Source organism: Phacochoerus africanus, chromosome 2 (genome assembly GCF_016906955.1).
Source record: "Phacochoerus africanus isolate WHEZ1 chromosome 2, ROS_Pafr_v1, whole genome shotgun sequence".
Lineage (NCBI taxonomy): Eukaryota > Metazoa > Chordata > Mammalia > Artiodactyla > Suidae > Phacochoerus > Phacochoerus africanus.
The window spans coordinates 255138473-255153876 of NC_062545.1; the positions used below are offsets into that span (position 1 = coordinate 255138473).

A 15404-nucleotide genomic window follows, 5' to 3' on the forward strand; every position below is an offset into this window, starting at 1 on the left:
TGTGCCATGGTCTCTTTTTCTCATTTGGTTTTAGAACGTACGAGGCGATGATAAAGGAGTGATTTGTGACAACTAAAACTCCAGTAGTTTGTTTAAACCTGTCTATTGAGTTCCTATCGTGGCACAGCAGAAATGAATCCTACTAGGAACCATGAGGATACAGGTTCGATTTCTGGCCTCGCTCAGTGGGTTAAGGATCCAGTGTTGCTGTGAGCTGTGGTGTAAGTCACAAATGCGGCGGCTCGGATCTGATGTTGCTGTGGCTGTGGCATAGGCCAGTAGCTGTAGCTCTGATTCAACCACTAGCCTGGCAACCTCCATGTGCTCCAGGTGTGGCCCTAAAAAAAAAAAAAAGCAACAACAAAAAAATCTGTTTATTATAAACATTGTGTATAGTTTGATAGTTATTTTTTAATCTAATCTGACAGTCTTTAGTTGGTCATTTACATTTATAATTATAACTGATGTGTTTGGCTGTTATGCCATCAGTTTGATTTGTGTGTTTATTTATTTATTTATTTTTTATCTATTTATTTGTCTCTTTAGGGCTGCATCTATGGCATATGGATGTTCCCAGGCTGGGGGTCCAGTCAGAGCTGTAGCCGCCAGCCTGTCACAGCCTCAGCAACTTGGGATCTGAGCCACGTCTTCGACCTATGCCATAGCTCATGGCAACACCAGATCCTTAACCCACTGAGTGAGGCTAGGGATCAAACCCACGTCCTCATGGATGCTAGTCAGGCTTGTTAACTGCTGAGCCACGAGGGGAACTCCTGATTTGTGTGTTTAGATGCCACCGAATATATTGAAGATCATTTCAGTCATATGGATCTAATTGGTAGCAAGTCTGTTCTGCTAATTAGTTTGTGTGTGACCTTACATTGCTTAGGCTTTAAAGCCACTAACATTGATAATATTATTATTACTAGTATTATTATTATTTGCTTTACAGGGCCACACCCACGGCACATGGAAGTTCTCAGGCTAGGGGTCAGATGAGAGCTATAGCTGCTAGCCTACACCACAGCCACAGCAACTCAGGATTTGAGCCGTGTCTGTGACCTACACCACCGTTCACGGCAGTGCCAGATCCCGGACCCACTTAGCGAGGCCAGGGATAGAACCCTCATGGATTTGTTTCCGCTGCGCCACAGTAGGAACTCCATCAATAATACTATTATTATTATTATTATTATTATTTTGCCTGTGGCTTCTCTGATAGTTTTTTATTTTTTGGCTTTTTACGGCCTCACCCACGGCATGTGGAAGTTCTCAGGCTAGGGGTCGAATCAGAGCTACAGCTGCCTGGCTATGCCACAGCTACAGCAACTTGAGATCCGAGCCATGTCTCCAACCTACACTACGGCTCACGGCAACACCGGATCCCTGACCCACTGACCAAAGCCAGGGACTAAGCCCGCATCCTCACGGACACTAGTTGGATTTGTTTCCACTGCACCATGACGGGAACTCTTTTTTTTTTTTTTTAATTGACGTGTAGTTCATTTATAATGTATTAGTTTCAGGTATACAGCACAGTGATTCAGTTGTATATTTACATGTGTGATATTTTATAGGTGCTGATCCAGAATTGAAAAAAGAGAAGTCGCCGCCACCACCAAAACCATGTTCTGGAGCTGTGGAAGAAACATTTAGAATTGTTAAGGAATCCCTCAGCGATGACGTTGTTAAAGCCACTCAGGCAGTCTATCAGTTCGAACTCTCAGGTAAAGGTTACTTCTAGTAACCTGGAGCTTTTGGGAAACAAAGTAGGCTATTTCCCTTGGAAGTGTATCAGCCTCTGGTAGTAATCAGCTGGTTAGTTGGTTATATGCAGAACCCTTACCCTAGAATGTAGACATTTAAGAACAGCAAATAACTGCTGACTGCTGATTTGTATTTTTATGTTCCTTTCTTTTTTTTTAATCTTTTTTTTTTTGTCTTTTCTAGGGCTGTACCCACGGCATATGGAGGTTCCCAGGCTAGGGGTCTAATCAGAGCTGTAGCCTCCAGCCTACACCAGAGCCACAGCAACATCAGATCCGAGCTGAGCTGAGCCACACAGCTTATGGCAATGCTGGATCCTTAACCCACTGAGCAAAGCCAGGGATCAAACCCACAAACCTCATGGTTCCTAGTTGGATTCGTTAACCACTGTGCTACGACAGGAACTCCGATGTTTCTTTCTTTTTGGTTTTTGTACATCTGTTACAGTTTTTGAGTTGTCCTTAACATCGGGTTCTTTTTTTTTTTTTTGTCTTTTGTCTTTGTTGTTGTTGCTATTTCTTGGGCCGCTCCGCGGCATATGGAGGTTCCCAGGCTAGGGGTCTAATCGGAGCTGCAGCCACTGGCCTACGCCAGAGCCACAGCATTGCAGGATCCGAGCCGCGTCTGCAACCTACACCACAGCTCACGGCAACGCCGGATCCTTAACCCACTGAGCAAGGGCAGGGACCGAACCCGCAACCTCATGGTTCCTTAACCACTGCGCCACGACGGGAACTCCAACATCGGGTTCTATATGTTGACCCATTATTATTTCTGCTTGTTTTATTTATTTTTATTTTTATTATTATTATTTTTTGGTCTTTTATGTCTTTTTCCAGGGCCACACCCACGGCATATGGAGGTTCCCAGGTTAGGGGTCTAATTGGAGCTGTAGCCGGCAGCCTATGCCAGAGCCACAGCATTGCAGAATCCGAGCCTCGTCTGCGATCTACACCACAGCTCATGGCAATGCCGGATCCTTAACCCACTGAGCAAGGTCAGGGATCAAACCCGCAACCTCATGGTTCCTAGTCGGATTCATTAACCACTGAGCCATGACGGGAACTCCATCTACTTGTTTTCAACTGGTAGTTCTGCATGTAAGTGGTATACTTGTTTTTCTAGTTGTTTTTGCAGTTTTCTTTATTCTAATGATTTACGTATTTAAGTTAATATCAGCGAATATGAACATATGTAAAATAAAATTTCATTACAGATACTTCTAGTGTTAAATAGCTCCTTGGTATGTGTAATTGAGAGAAGATCCTACTTAGAAGGGTGTATGAATCATGAGAGGTAGTGGAATACAGTAATTTAACAGCCATAGGCACATTGCCATTTTTTATTTTTGAGATTATTCAGGTCAGTATGAATGTAGTCAGCTTTTAAAACCTCTCAATATTTTTCTTCTTTACGTAGTATTAGTACATGTTAATGCTAGTTTTAAGAATTAGTGACTGCAGTCCCATTGTACACAAACTTTCATGTACACTTTTTTATCAGTTCTTTTATCCTTTGTCACCTCTGCTTTATCTTAATCCATCTTCACCTTCCTGTTTTTACTCCCTTTTCTTAGAACTCATTGTCCGTTCCTTCATTCACTCTTGCTTGTATCCTAAACTTCCTGACCTTGTGCTTGTGTCACTAGCTGTCACAGTCTAGTCCTGGATGAATCAAACTCTCTAGCTGCTCCACACTTGTATCCAGGCTCCTAAACCTTGCTGGAGAAATGGAGCGGAGGCAGGAGGGGTGGAATCAGATCAATCTGTGAATCTGTACCAGTAAAAGTCCATCACTGCCCTTCTCCATTGGGGTGTAAGCAGCATGTCATAATTCTGTGTTTCTGGGCTCAGGTGATTGCCTCATTTTCCACAGTGACTATTTTAAATCTCTCAGTGTTCCTCAAATCTCCCATCTCTCCCTTCACTACTTCCCTGCCAGTTTTAGCAGATATCCCACCTCCTCTTTTCCAGAGATAAGGGAAGCCAGACAGAAATTCCTTCAGCTTCCTGCCATCTGATAACAGGCCGATGTAGGCATGACGTCTCTTCTTCCCCTCCCAGTAGACAGAGCTCCACTCCACATCCATACATCCTAAGCTTTAATGTCCATACTGATCCCCTGGGATATGCTAAAATGCAGACTCTGACTCGGTAGGTCTGAAGCAGTGTCTGAAGTCTGTATTTATTTTCTTTTTTAATTTTTTGGTTGGAAATATTTATTGATTTGTGTTCTGACTTTTTTTTATGGCTGCACCAGGGCCAGGGATTGAATGCGAGCCGCAGCTATGGCAATGCTAAATCCTTTAACCCAGTGTGCTGAGGGGTCGAGCCCGCCCCTCTGCAGTGACCCGAGCTGCTGCAGTCAGAGTCTTAACCCACTACACCACAGTGGAAACTCCTGTTTTTGTTTTTTTATGTACAAAAAATTGCACATATTGAGCATATGTATACAATTTGATGAGCTTTGACATACATACATACCTGTGAAAGCATCACCAAATCAAGGTAATAATAGACATATCCATCACCTCCAAAAGTTTCCTTGAGTCTCTTTGGGTATTTTGTTTTTGTGGTAAGAACATTTAACCTGAAATCTATCCTCAGCACATGTTTAAGCGCAGCATACAGTATTGACTATAGGCACTGTGCTGTACAATGATCTCTAGAAATAATTAATCTTGCATGTCTGAACCTTTATACCAATTGAATTCAACTCCCTATTACCTCCTCCCCACCAGCTCCTGGGAACCACTGTTCTACTCTCTGCTTTTATGAGTTTCACTGTAGTAGATACCTCATATCTAATATATGGAGTCTTGCAGTGTTTGTCCTTCTATGTCTGGCTTATTTCACTTATTATAACATCCTTAGGTTTATCCACATTGTCAAAAATGTAGGATTTCCTTCTGTTTTAAGGCTGAATAACATTCCATTATATTTCTTTAAAAATTTTTTTAATTACTCATGAATTTTATTACATTTATAGGTGTACAACAGTCATCACAACCAAATTTTATAGCATTTCCACCCAAACCTCAGTGCATCCCCCTACCCCCCAACCTGTCTCATTTGGAAACCATAAGTTTTTCAAAGTCTGTGAGTCAGTATCTGTTCTGCAAAGAAGTTCATTGTGTCCTTTTTTTAGATTCCATATGTAAGTGATAGCATTTGATGTTTGTATTTCTTTTTTTTTAAATTGTAGTTGATTTACAATGTTGTATTAGTTTCTGCTATTCAGCAGAGTATTCAGTTATACATATACATACACTCTTTTTTTAAAAAAATATTTTCCAGGATGGATTATCATGGGACATTAAATATAGTTCTCTGTGCTATACAGGAGGACCTTGTTGTCTGAAGTCTGTATTTAGGATACAGTGACAGCTCTGCAGTTTATGCATCACACTTTGAGTAGCCAAGTTCTAGATCCCATTTCCTCTGGCCTCCTCAGGGAATTTGTGCAATTAATTATGTTCTCTCTTCCACCTTTTCACCCTAAAGCCTCCTTCCCAGTGGTAGCTAACATTCTCAAAGTCTATTCTATCTTTAAAACAACAGCAACGACCCTCCCAGTCACACCACCCACCCCCATCTTTCTTCTCCCTTTCGGAGCCAAACTTATTTCCGTCTACAGTTCACTCTGCTCTGGTGTCAGTTTTCTCCACTGACTTTGCTCTCACCAAGATCCTCAGTGACTTCTCTGTCACCAGTGGCATTGCTCCTTCTTGTCACCATACTGCAACATTTGAGGCTGTTGACCACTCTTTCCTTCTGGAAATGCCCTTATGCTATTCTTCTCTGTAATCATGCCTTGTCAGTCTTCTGTGCTAGATGCTTCTCTAAATGTTGTGCTCTGTATCTGGAAGACCTTATGAGCTCGTCTGAGGCCACCCTCCACTCTCTTCTACCTACCAGTCCTTCTGGACTTTTTTCTTTTCCTCATCTAACAAATTCTTACTTAACTTTTATATCTCAGCTTCATCTGGGCTTTCCTGACTCCACATCACCCTCCATTTCCTCTTTTTTTTAAGAATCACGGAGTTCCCGTCATGGCGCAGTGGAAACGAATCTGACTAGGAACCCCGAGGTTGCGGGTTTGATCCCTGGCCCCACTCATTGGGTTAAGGATCCGGCGTTGCCTTGAGCTGTGGTGTAGGTCGCAGACATGGTTTGGATCTGGCGTTGCTGTGGCTCCGGCAGAGGCCGGTAACTACTGCTCCAATTCAAACCCCTAGCCTGGGAACCTCCATATGCTGTGGGTATAGCCCTTAAATGACAAAAGACAAAAGACAAAAAAAAAAAAAAAAGAAAAGGGTCATGTTATTGGAGCGTCTTCAGAGCCTAGCCTAGTGCTTAGCACGTAATAAGCACTTAATAAATATTGGCCGAATTTGATAGAGGTCTGGGGATTGTAACAGCATTATATAAGATTATTCAAACTGTATAGTTACTAAGTTTAAGAAGAACAGGGCTTTTTTGACATTTGTTTTTACATCTTTATTTTCGGTGTAGGTGAAGATGGTGGAACGTGGTTTCTTGATCTTAAAAGCAAGGGAGGGAATGTGGGATATGGAGAGCCCTCCGATCGGGCAGATGTGGTGATGAGTATGTCTACTGATGATTTTGTAAAAATGTTTTCAGGTGAGTTGTTTTTCTTTTCTTTTTTCTTTTTTTTTTTTTTTGTCTTTTTCTAGGGCTGCATCCATAGCACATGGAGGTTCCCAGGCTAGGGGTCCAATCGGAGCTGTAGCCACCGGGCTACGCCAGAGCCACAGCAATGCAGGATCCGAGCCGCATCTGCGGCCTACACCACACAGCTTATGGCAATGCTGGATCCTTAACCCACTGAGCAAGGTCAGGGATCAAACCCGCAACCTCATGGTTCCTGGTTGGATTCATTAACCACTGAGTCACGATGGAAACTCCTCAGGTGAGTTTTTAATTTTACTTGTTTACTGATTGTTCAAGGAAAAGTTTGTTCTAACATTTTGCTTTATTCCTTTCCAAATAATCAAGACCCACATGTGTTTATTTATGGCAGTGTAATCTTTTTTTTCTTTTTGGCCACCCTTCGGCATGTGGAAATACCTGGGCCAGGGGTTGAACCTGAGCCATAACAGTAACCTGAGCCACAGCAGTGACAACACCAAGTCCTTAACCTCTAGGCCACTAGGGAACTCCTATAACAGTATAATTTTAGCGGCTATTGATTTGAAGAGCACATAATTTTGGAAAGGTGGTTCTCACTGTTACCTCTTCTGCCCCTTCTACCTCATCCGACAAATGAGGAGTAGAGCTCAGAATTCCCTTTCTTCGTGACTAGTAATGTTGGGAATAGAGAGATAAATCAGAAGAATTCCTGGGTAGGTTTCCTTTTCTACTAGTTGGACTAGGATATCATTTCCAATAACATCTTGCTCTCTGGAGGTGCTGAACTCAGTGTAGGTTGTTCATTGAGGGTAAGATCATGCTGCAATCTTGCAAGCTACTGTAATAGGAAACTGCTGCCATCTCCTGCTACCCGGTGACCCTGCTCTCTGGAATCCATAGCCAAGTGAAGCTTTTACCTAACTTTCTGTTCTGCCCATTACCTCTAACTAAATATTAAGCGTAATTTTTTTCTATTTTCTACTCTTAGAACACTACTCCAAATGGTAAGTTAATTAACACATATTTATTAGAAGTAGCACTTTAAACAAAAGTATTGTAACATTTTAATCTGAATATCCTAAATATTCATTTAATAGGTTATAAACATTATTATTTCTTCTATTTTATTTTATTTTAATTTTGCTTTTTAGGGCCACACCCATGGCACATGGAGGTTCCCAGGCTAGGGGTCCAGTCAGAGCTGTAACCCCCGGCCTACGCCACAGCAACACAGGATCTGAGCGGCATCCCTGACCTACACCACAGCTCACGGCGACGCCAGATCCTTAACCTGTGTCCTCATGGATGCTTGTCAGATTCGTTAACCACTGAGCCACAATGGAAACTCCCTTTATTTGTTCTATTTTAAACTTTTTATCTCTTTGATCATTTTAAGTAGTTTCTTTAGTGTTCATTGTTCCAAAAGCTGTTTCTGTAGGGCTTAAACACAGTGCTTTGGAATACTAGATGCTGAATAAATGGTAAATTTGAACCTATTATATATAATGTTTTAAACTTAAAGATCTTTAAAAATAAAAAATTATCATCAGTTACCAAACAGAAATGACAATAATTAAAGCTAACATATATATGATTGAGTTAAGCAATATTCCCAATAATGGTTTGAGATAAAATATTTCTTTCATTTAAAAAAAAAAATGGGGAGTTCCTGTCGTGGCACAGTGGTTAACGAATCCAACTAGGAACCATGAGGTTGAGGGTTCGATCCCTGGCCTTGCTCAGTGGGTTAAGGGTCCAGCATTGCTGTGGCTGTGGCGTAGGCTGGCAGCTACATTGCTGATTAGACCTCTAGCCTGGGAACCTCCATATGCCGTGGGAGCAGTCTTAGAAAAGGCAAAAAAAAAAAAATGGGGACACAGAGTTCCCATGGTGGCTCAGCGGTAATGAACCAAACTAGTATCTGTGAGGACTCAGTTCGATTCCTAGGCTTACTCAGTGGGTTAAGGATCCAGCATTGCAGTGAGCTGCAGTGTAGGTCAGCAACTACAGCTCTGATTCGACCCCTGGCCTGGGAACTTCATACACTGTGGGTGTGGCCCTAAAAAGACCAAAGGGAAAAAAAAAGGGAGACTGAGGAGTTGATGAATTAAGTAATAAACCCAGAGGTACTTGATGAGTGAGTAAAATGTTGGAGCCAGGATTCGAATCCCAGCTAACTTCCAAGCTCCTGCCCTTCTAAATCATTATGCTTTTTTTAAATCAAGTGACATCTTTAATTACATTTTATTTAATGTAGCATAAACTTGTAATAATGTGCTTTCCACATATATCTTTCTGTGAATGTGCTCTTGAATTGACTGGAGAGGCCAGTCAGCTATATGTTCTTCTAAGATTTATTTTATTTTATTTTATTATTATTTTTTTTTCATTTCTAGGGCCACACCCAAAGCATATGGAGGTTCCCAGGCTAGGGGTCTAATCGGAGCTGTAGCCACCGGCCTACGCCACAGCCACAGCAACGAGGGATCCGAACCTCGTCTGCGACCTACACCACAGCTCATGGCAATGCCGGATCCTTAACCCACTGAGCGAGGCCAGGGATCAAACCTGCAACCTCATGGTTCCTAGTCGGATTCGTTAACCACTGCGCCACGACAGGAACTCCCTAAGGTTTATTTTAGAGCAGCAGTTCAGATTTGGTGCAAATGACTTTGCTTCTGCTTCTTAGGTCTTTTCATATTAGTTTTTATTCTTTATCCCATCTACTCTCCTTTGAAGTAACTACTGATCAGCTAATCATAATCTCTCCTTTTGGTCAGTAGAAGCCACCATATGGTATAAAGCATTATAACAGAAAGAAAATAAATTGTACAAGATTACCGGATTAATATGTTAGGAGGTAAAACACATGTATGCACACACACACACACACACACACAAACACACACACAGACGTAAATATATACAAAATGTGCTTACTAGCAGTTTTTTAAAGTTATTTTAAAAAAGTTTTATGGTATAATTTACATACCATAAAATCCACCCAATATAAGTATATGTAATTTTTAGTAAATTTATAGGCTTTTATAACCATCACTTATAATCCACTTTGAGAACTTTTCTATCACCCCCTCCAAAATTCTCTCTTTGCAGTCAATCCCACTTTTTTACTGTCCAGCCAGCCAAATACTAATATGCTTTCTATCTCAAAAGATTTGCTCTTTCTGGACATTTCATATAAATGGAATTAAACAGTATACAGTTTTTTGTATCTGGTTTCTTTCACTTAGCGTAAGGCTTTTGAGCTTCATCCATCATAATGTTGCATGTATCAATAGTTCCCTTCCCTTTTATTGCTAAATAGTATTGCTTTTTGTGGATTTTTTTTTTTTGAAATTTAAGTATTTATTTATTTATTTATTTATTTATTTTCCCACTGTACAGCAAGGGGGTCAGGTTATCCTTACATGTATACATTACAATTACATTTTTCCCCTTTTTGTGGATTTTTATCTCCTCACCAACTGGTGGACATTGGGTTGTTTCAGGTTTTTGGCTATTATGAGCAGTGCTGCTATGAATATTTTCGTACACATATTTGTGTTGGATGTATATTTTCTCTCTCTCTCTTTTTTTGTCTTTTTCAGGCCGTACCCGTGGCATATGGAGTTCCCAGACTAGGGGTCAAATCAGAGCTGTAGCCACCGGCCTACACCACAGCCATAGCAATGCGGGATCCGAGCTGCGTCTGTGGCCTACACCACAGCTTATGGCAACGCTGGATCCTTAACCCTCTGAGCGAGGCCAGAGATCCAACCTGCATCCTCATGGATGCTAGTCAGATTCATTTTTGCTGAGCCATGACAAGAACTCCAGATGCATATTTTCATTTCTGTTGGATAGATTCCTAAAAGTGGAATTGCTGGTTGTGTGGTAAGTTGACACATAACTTTTAAATAAACCACCAAACTGTTGGCTAAAGTGGCTGCTCTAATTTTATATTCTTGTCAGCATTGTATAAAGGTTCAAGTTTCTCCAAATCCTCATTAGCACTTGTTAGGCCTTTTCTTTTACAGCTTTATTGAGGTATCCTTGATAAATAAAAACTATACATTTAACATGATGACTTAATATTTGTATTCATTGAGAAATTACTACAGTCAAGCTGTTACCACTCCTATCACCTCACGTGGTTACCTTTTTTTTGCCGCCATGAGAACAGTTAGTAGTTGCTCTCAGCGGAGTTCCCGGTGTGGCTCAGTGGTTAACGAAGCCGACTAGGAACTATGAGGTTGCGGGTTCGATCCCTGGCCTTGCTCAGAGGATTAAGGATCCGGTGTTGCCGTGAGCTGTGGTGTAGGTTGCAGATGTGGCCCGAATCCCGAGTTGCTGTGGCTGTGGCGTAGGCCGGCAGCTATAGCTCCGATTCCACCCCTAGCCTGGGAACGTCCATATGCCTCGGGAGCGGCCTAGAAAAAAAGAGTTGCTTTCAGCAAATTTCAAGTATGGAGTACAATATTAACTATAGTAATGATGCTGCACATCAGATCCCTAGAACTTACTCATCTTATGACTGAACATTTGTATCTGTGATCTCCATCTCCCCATTTCTCCCACTCCCCAGTGCCTGCCAAGCACCCTTGTACTCCCTGCCTCTGTGGGTTTGACTTTTTTAGGTTCCATATATAAATGAGATCATACAGTTTTTGTCTTTCTCTCTGGCTTATTTCATGCAGCATAATGTCCTCCAGGTTTGTTTATGTTGTCACAAATGGCAGTGCCTTTGTTATTGGAGCCATTCTAGTGGTGTGTGATGGTATCTCATTGTGGTTTTAATTTGTCTTTTTTTTTTTTTTTTAGGTCCATACCCGCAGCATATGGAGGTTCCCAGGCTAGGGGTTGAATTGGAGCTACAGCTGTTGGCCTACACGACAGCTCCCAGCAATGCTAGATCCTTAACCCACTGATCAAACCCACAACCTCATGGTTCCAAGTTGGATTCGTTTTTGCTGTGCCACAATGGGAACTCCCCTCAATTTGTATTTTCATAACGATTAATAATGTTGAGTATCTCTCCATGTGCTTAATAGCTATTTACATTTGATGAACTATCTACTCATATGTTTTGCTCATTTTGGTCTTTTTATTAAGTTGTAATAATTCTTGATAAGTTTTAGATGCATGAGAACTCCCATATGCCACAGGTGCAGCCACAAAAAAATAAAAAATAAATAAAAGAATGGGCTTGGTCTTTTCTCGCCACAACCCAAGAATAATTTAAAGGTGTTTAGTATCTCTTTCTCTGTATATATATCCACAATACATTAAGCCACTCATCTTTTTCTGCAAGAGTCTGTGTGTGTCCCAGTGAAAGTTTACTGATACAGTAGATAACATATTATGCCTTCTGGAGATAGGACCTGTATCCTGGCTTGGAATTGTAGCACTGTCAAGTATAAGCTGCGTGACCTTGGAAAAGTCAAAATTCTCTCTGAGCCTGTTTCCTCATAATTCCACTGTGTGCCAGACCCTGTACAAGCCCTGAAATAAGAGTGGCAAATTAAAACAAAGTTTCCTCCCTCCATGGAGCCTCTATTTATTATGTTTTTGTTAGCTACAATTCTGTGTTAATGCTCACCGTCTTCAGCTTTTCTGTATAATCTTTTGTTGATGTTTTTACATTATCTCACATCACAAGATGTTGTTAACATCTCAGTCTAGGAATTGGGATTCCCAAGATGCTGATAAAAAAAAGTGCTGTACGGAGTTCCCGTCGTGGCGCAGTGGTTAACGAATCCGACTAGGAACCATGAGGTTGCGGGTTCGATCCCTGGCCTTGCTCAGTGGGTTAGGGATCCGGTGTTGCCGTGAGCTGTGGTGTAGGTTGCAGATGCGGCTTGGATCCCTTGTTGCTGTGGCTCTGGCATAGGCTGGTGGCTACAGCTCCAATTAGACTCCTAGCCTGGGAATGTCCATATGCCACAGGTGTGGCCCTAGAAAAGGAAAACAAAACAAAACAAAACAAAAAAAACAAAAAAAACCTGTAAAAGAAATTATGGTGCTTCACAGGTTTATAAAACTCAAAGAGATTCTTTTTCTTTTTTAATTTTTTGTCTTTTTAGGTCCATGCACGTGGCATAGGAAGTTCCTAGGCTAGTAGTCAAATTGTAGCTACAGATGCCAGCCTACACCACAGCCACAGCAAGGCCAGATCCGAGCTGCATCTGTGACCTACACCACAGCCCACGGCAATTACGATACTTAACCTACTGAGCAGGGCCAGGGATCTTACCCATGTCCTCATGGATGCTAGCTGGGTTTGTTACCACTGAGCCATGACAGGAACTCTGAGTTTCTTTGTATAATGCATGTTCTTGAAGCAGTATATCCCTCAGGGCGCTAATGGCTGCTTTTTCCTCTTTCGTTTTCTCATTTTAGGGAAACTAAAACCGGTGGTGGCATTCTTGTCAGGAAAATTGAAGATTAAAGGAAACATGGCCTTAGCAATCAAATTGGAGAAGCTAATGAATCAGATGAACGCCAGGCTGTGAAGAAACAGAAGAAAATACGTTGATCAACTAAGCTCAAAAAGTAAAAGGGCTCAACAGTTAAAACTGAATGTTTGTTTTCTTCTTTCTTATATTACAAGGAATGCTTGTTTGTTCTGGGAAAAAAAAAAACAGAATTTCTCTAACCATACATTTGAAATATAATTAAAACACCTAGCCAACCAAACATAACATGGAATTCTAAGACCTGATTTTTTACATTTTGTGAGTTTTGCCTTTTGAGTCAGTCCTATGTCTCATTCACCATCATCTTTGGTGGAAAGTATGAGTGAGCAATCAGGGTCAAGAAGTAACTTAATTCTTTTCAAATCTTCCCATGTAATATGAGGCTAGTCTGTTTTAAAATTTTCAATTTGGGATTGTATACTAATGAAATATTAATGATATTTTAGATTTTTATAGATTCGTTTTAAAAAAGATCTACAATAGAATTCCCATTGTGGCTCAGCAGGTTAAAAATCTGATTAGTATCCATGAGGATTCGAGTTCAATCCCTTGTCCCGCTCAATGGGTTAAGGATCTGGCATTGCCGTGAGCTGTGGTGCAGGTCGCAGAGGCAACTCGGATCTGGCATTGCTGTGGCTGTGGCTAGGCCAGTAGCTACAGCTCCAATTCAGCCCCTAGCCTGGGAATTTCCAAATGCCACAGGTATGGTCCTAAAAAAGACCAAAAAAAAAAAAAAATTTACAGTGCATTTTCACAGAAGTAGTCACATAATAAAACTATTTAAATATTATTTATGAAGGCGAATAACAAAGTTTTTCATTTTGGTAACTCCTTTCCAGGTGTAAGTTACTGATAGGAAAATATTATTAATGTACTTCAGCGAATTGTAGTATATGTCCTACTTTAATGTCCTAAAGTAAAATAATTTCTCCTCAGAAAGTATGTATTTGGTTACAGTGTTTTGAAATGAGAACATTGCAGTAGATGGTTGTTAGGGGCTGAGTTTTATGCCTCCTTCCTATGTTGAAATCCTAACCCCCAGGATCTCAGAATGTGACTGTATTTGTAGATAACGCCTTTAAAGAGGTGATTAGGTTAAAACTAGGCTTTTAGGGTGGGCCAAGATCCAGTCTGACTGTGGTCCTTACAAGAAGAGGAAATTTGGATGCGAGAGACAGGGGTGCACACACAGAGGAATGACCACGTGAGGCTGGCGAATAGGCGGTCATCTGCAAGCAAAGGAGAGGCCGCAGAAGAAACCAGATCCCCTGACACCTTGATCTTAGACCAGTCTCCAGAACTGGAAGAAATTTTCTGTGGTATTTTGTTACTGAAGTCCTGGCTAACTAGTACAGTAGTTTGTATTTCTTTTTTTAAAAAGCTGAACTTCTTATATTTTTTAAAGCCCTTGCCTTTCATTTTAATCAGTTAAAAATACTTGTTCAGTGTAATTCCTTCACTTCTCACCTTCCGCTCTGATATTGTGCTGTTAGGCAATTTAGTTAATTCTGACATTTTGTAGAGTCGTGTTAGGAGCACTTAATCTGTATTTTACAAATGAGGAAAGAGAGGATCAGAGATGGGAAGGGACTAGCCCAAGGCCAACATGAACAAGCCCTTTCTAGCAAAAGCCTCCCATTGCATTACCTTGGCTATGGTTACCCACCTCCCCCTCCAGGAAGCCCAGATAGGCTGACTTGGAGGTGGCAGCCTCATGGTTCCCTTGGCATTGCCCAGTCATTTCCAGCCACATTTGGATCCTGGTTAGATGTTGCCAGTGGACTCCCTTTCTACTGAAATTTTCTAAAGACTTCTCTGCATTTCCCACATGGTTTCAAAGCTTTGGGAAAATGAAAAGCAGAAAATATTAGGCCGGAATTCTGGGCTTTGGTCACTGAAACATGAGTTTATTAACTAAAGGCTTTGAAATATCAGGAAAAAAAATCTTTCTACAGGGTCCTGGTTTGCACACCATAACTGAAGGAGTTGGATGAGATCACCTGCAACCTCTCTGTGCTCATCATCATTAAGAAGTTCTGAACAATCTGTACTAATTTGTCAGAGATAAAAGTGACCACACTTATATTCCTGAGGCTTTCTCCCTGGCCACACTCCCCCAGTTGCCTTAGGGAATTTGCATTTGTTCCTTTTTCTTGGATCTTGCCCGTTAACTACACTGAGGATATAGGGTCTCTCAAAAGTTTGAATGGTCATTTTGTATGTTTAGTATCCAACTGAGCCCTGTTTCTGAAATGGAATGGTATGGAGGGAAATCATGCCATTTGGTTTTTTAATGTAAAATTATTTAGAGGTTTTTAAGATAGTTTGTTGCTACCAATCCTGTATTTCAACAAATCCTCTTAGTAGTACCTCTGAAATAATCCTTTTAAGTAGAAGAAAGTCTTTTTCCTTGACCTAAGTTCTCAGTTGTGGCCTTGTAAATTAAGCCAAAAAAAAAAGATGAACAAGAGAAAAACAAATAGAAGTTTATTACCATGTTTGTTGCACA

At 41.0% G+C, this 15404-nt stretch overlaps 1 protein-coding gene across 1 annotated transcript in view; it reads left to right on the forward strand.

The window, feature by feature from the left end:
- Window positions 1–13120, forward strand: part of HSDL2 (hydroxysteroid dehydrogenase like 2) — a 65271-nt gene extending 52151 nt beyond the window's left edge. The window contains exons 9-11 of the mRNA XM_047768166.1: window positions 1578–1727; window positions 6282–6410; window positions 12819–13120. Of these exons, the coding sequence (XP_047624122.1) occupies window positions 1578–1727; window positions 6282–6410; window positions 12819–12931 (392 nt within the window). The 3' untranslated portion in view covers window positions 12932–13120. The remainder of the gene's footprint in view (window positions 1–1577; window positions 1728–6281; window positions 6411–12818) is intronic.
- Window positions 13121–15404: the final 2284 nt, after the last annotated feature.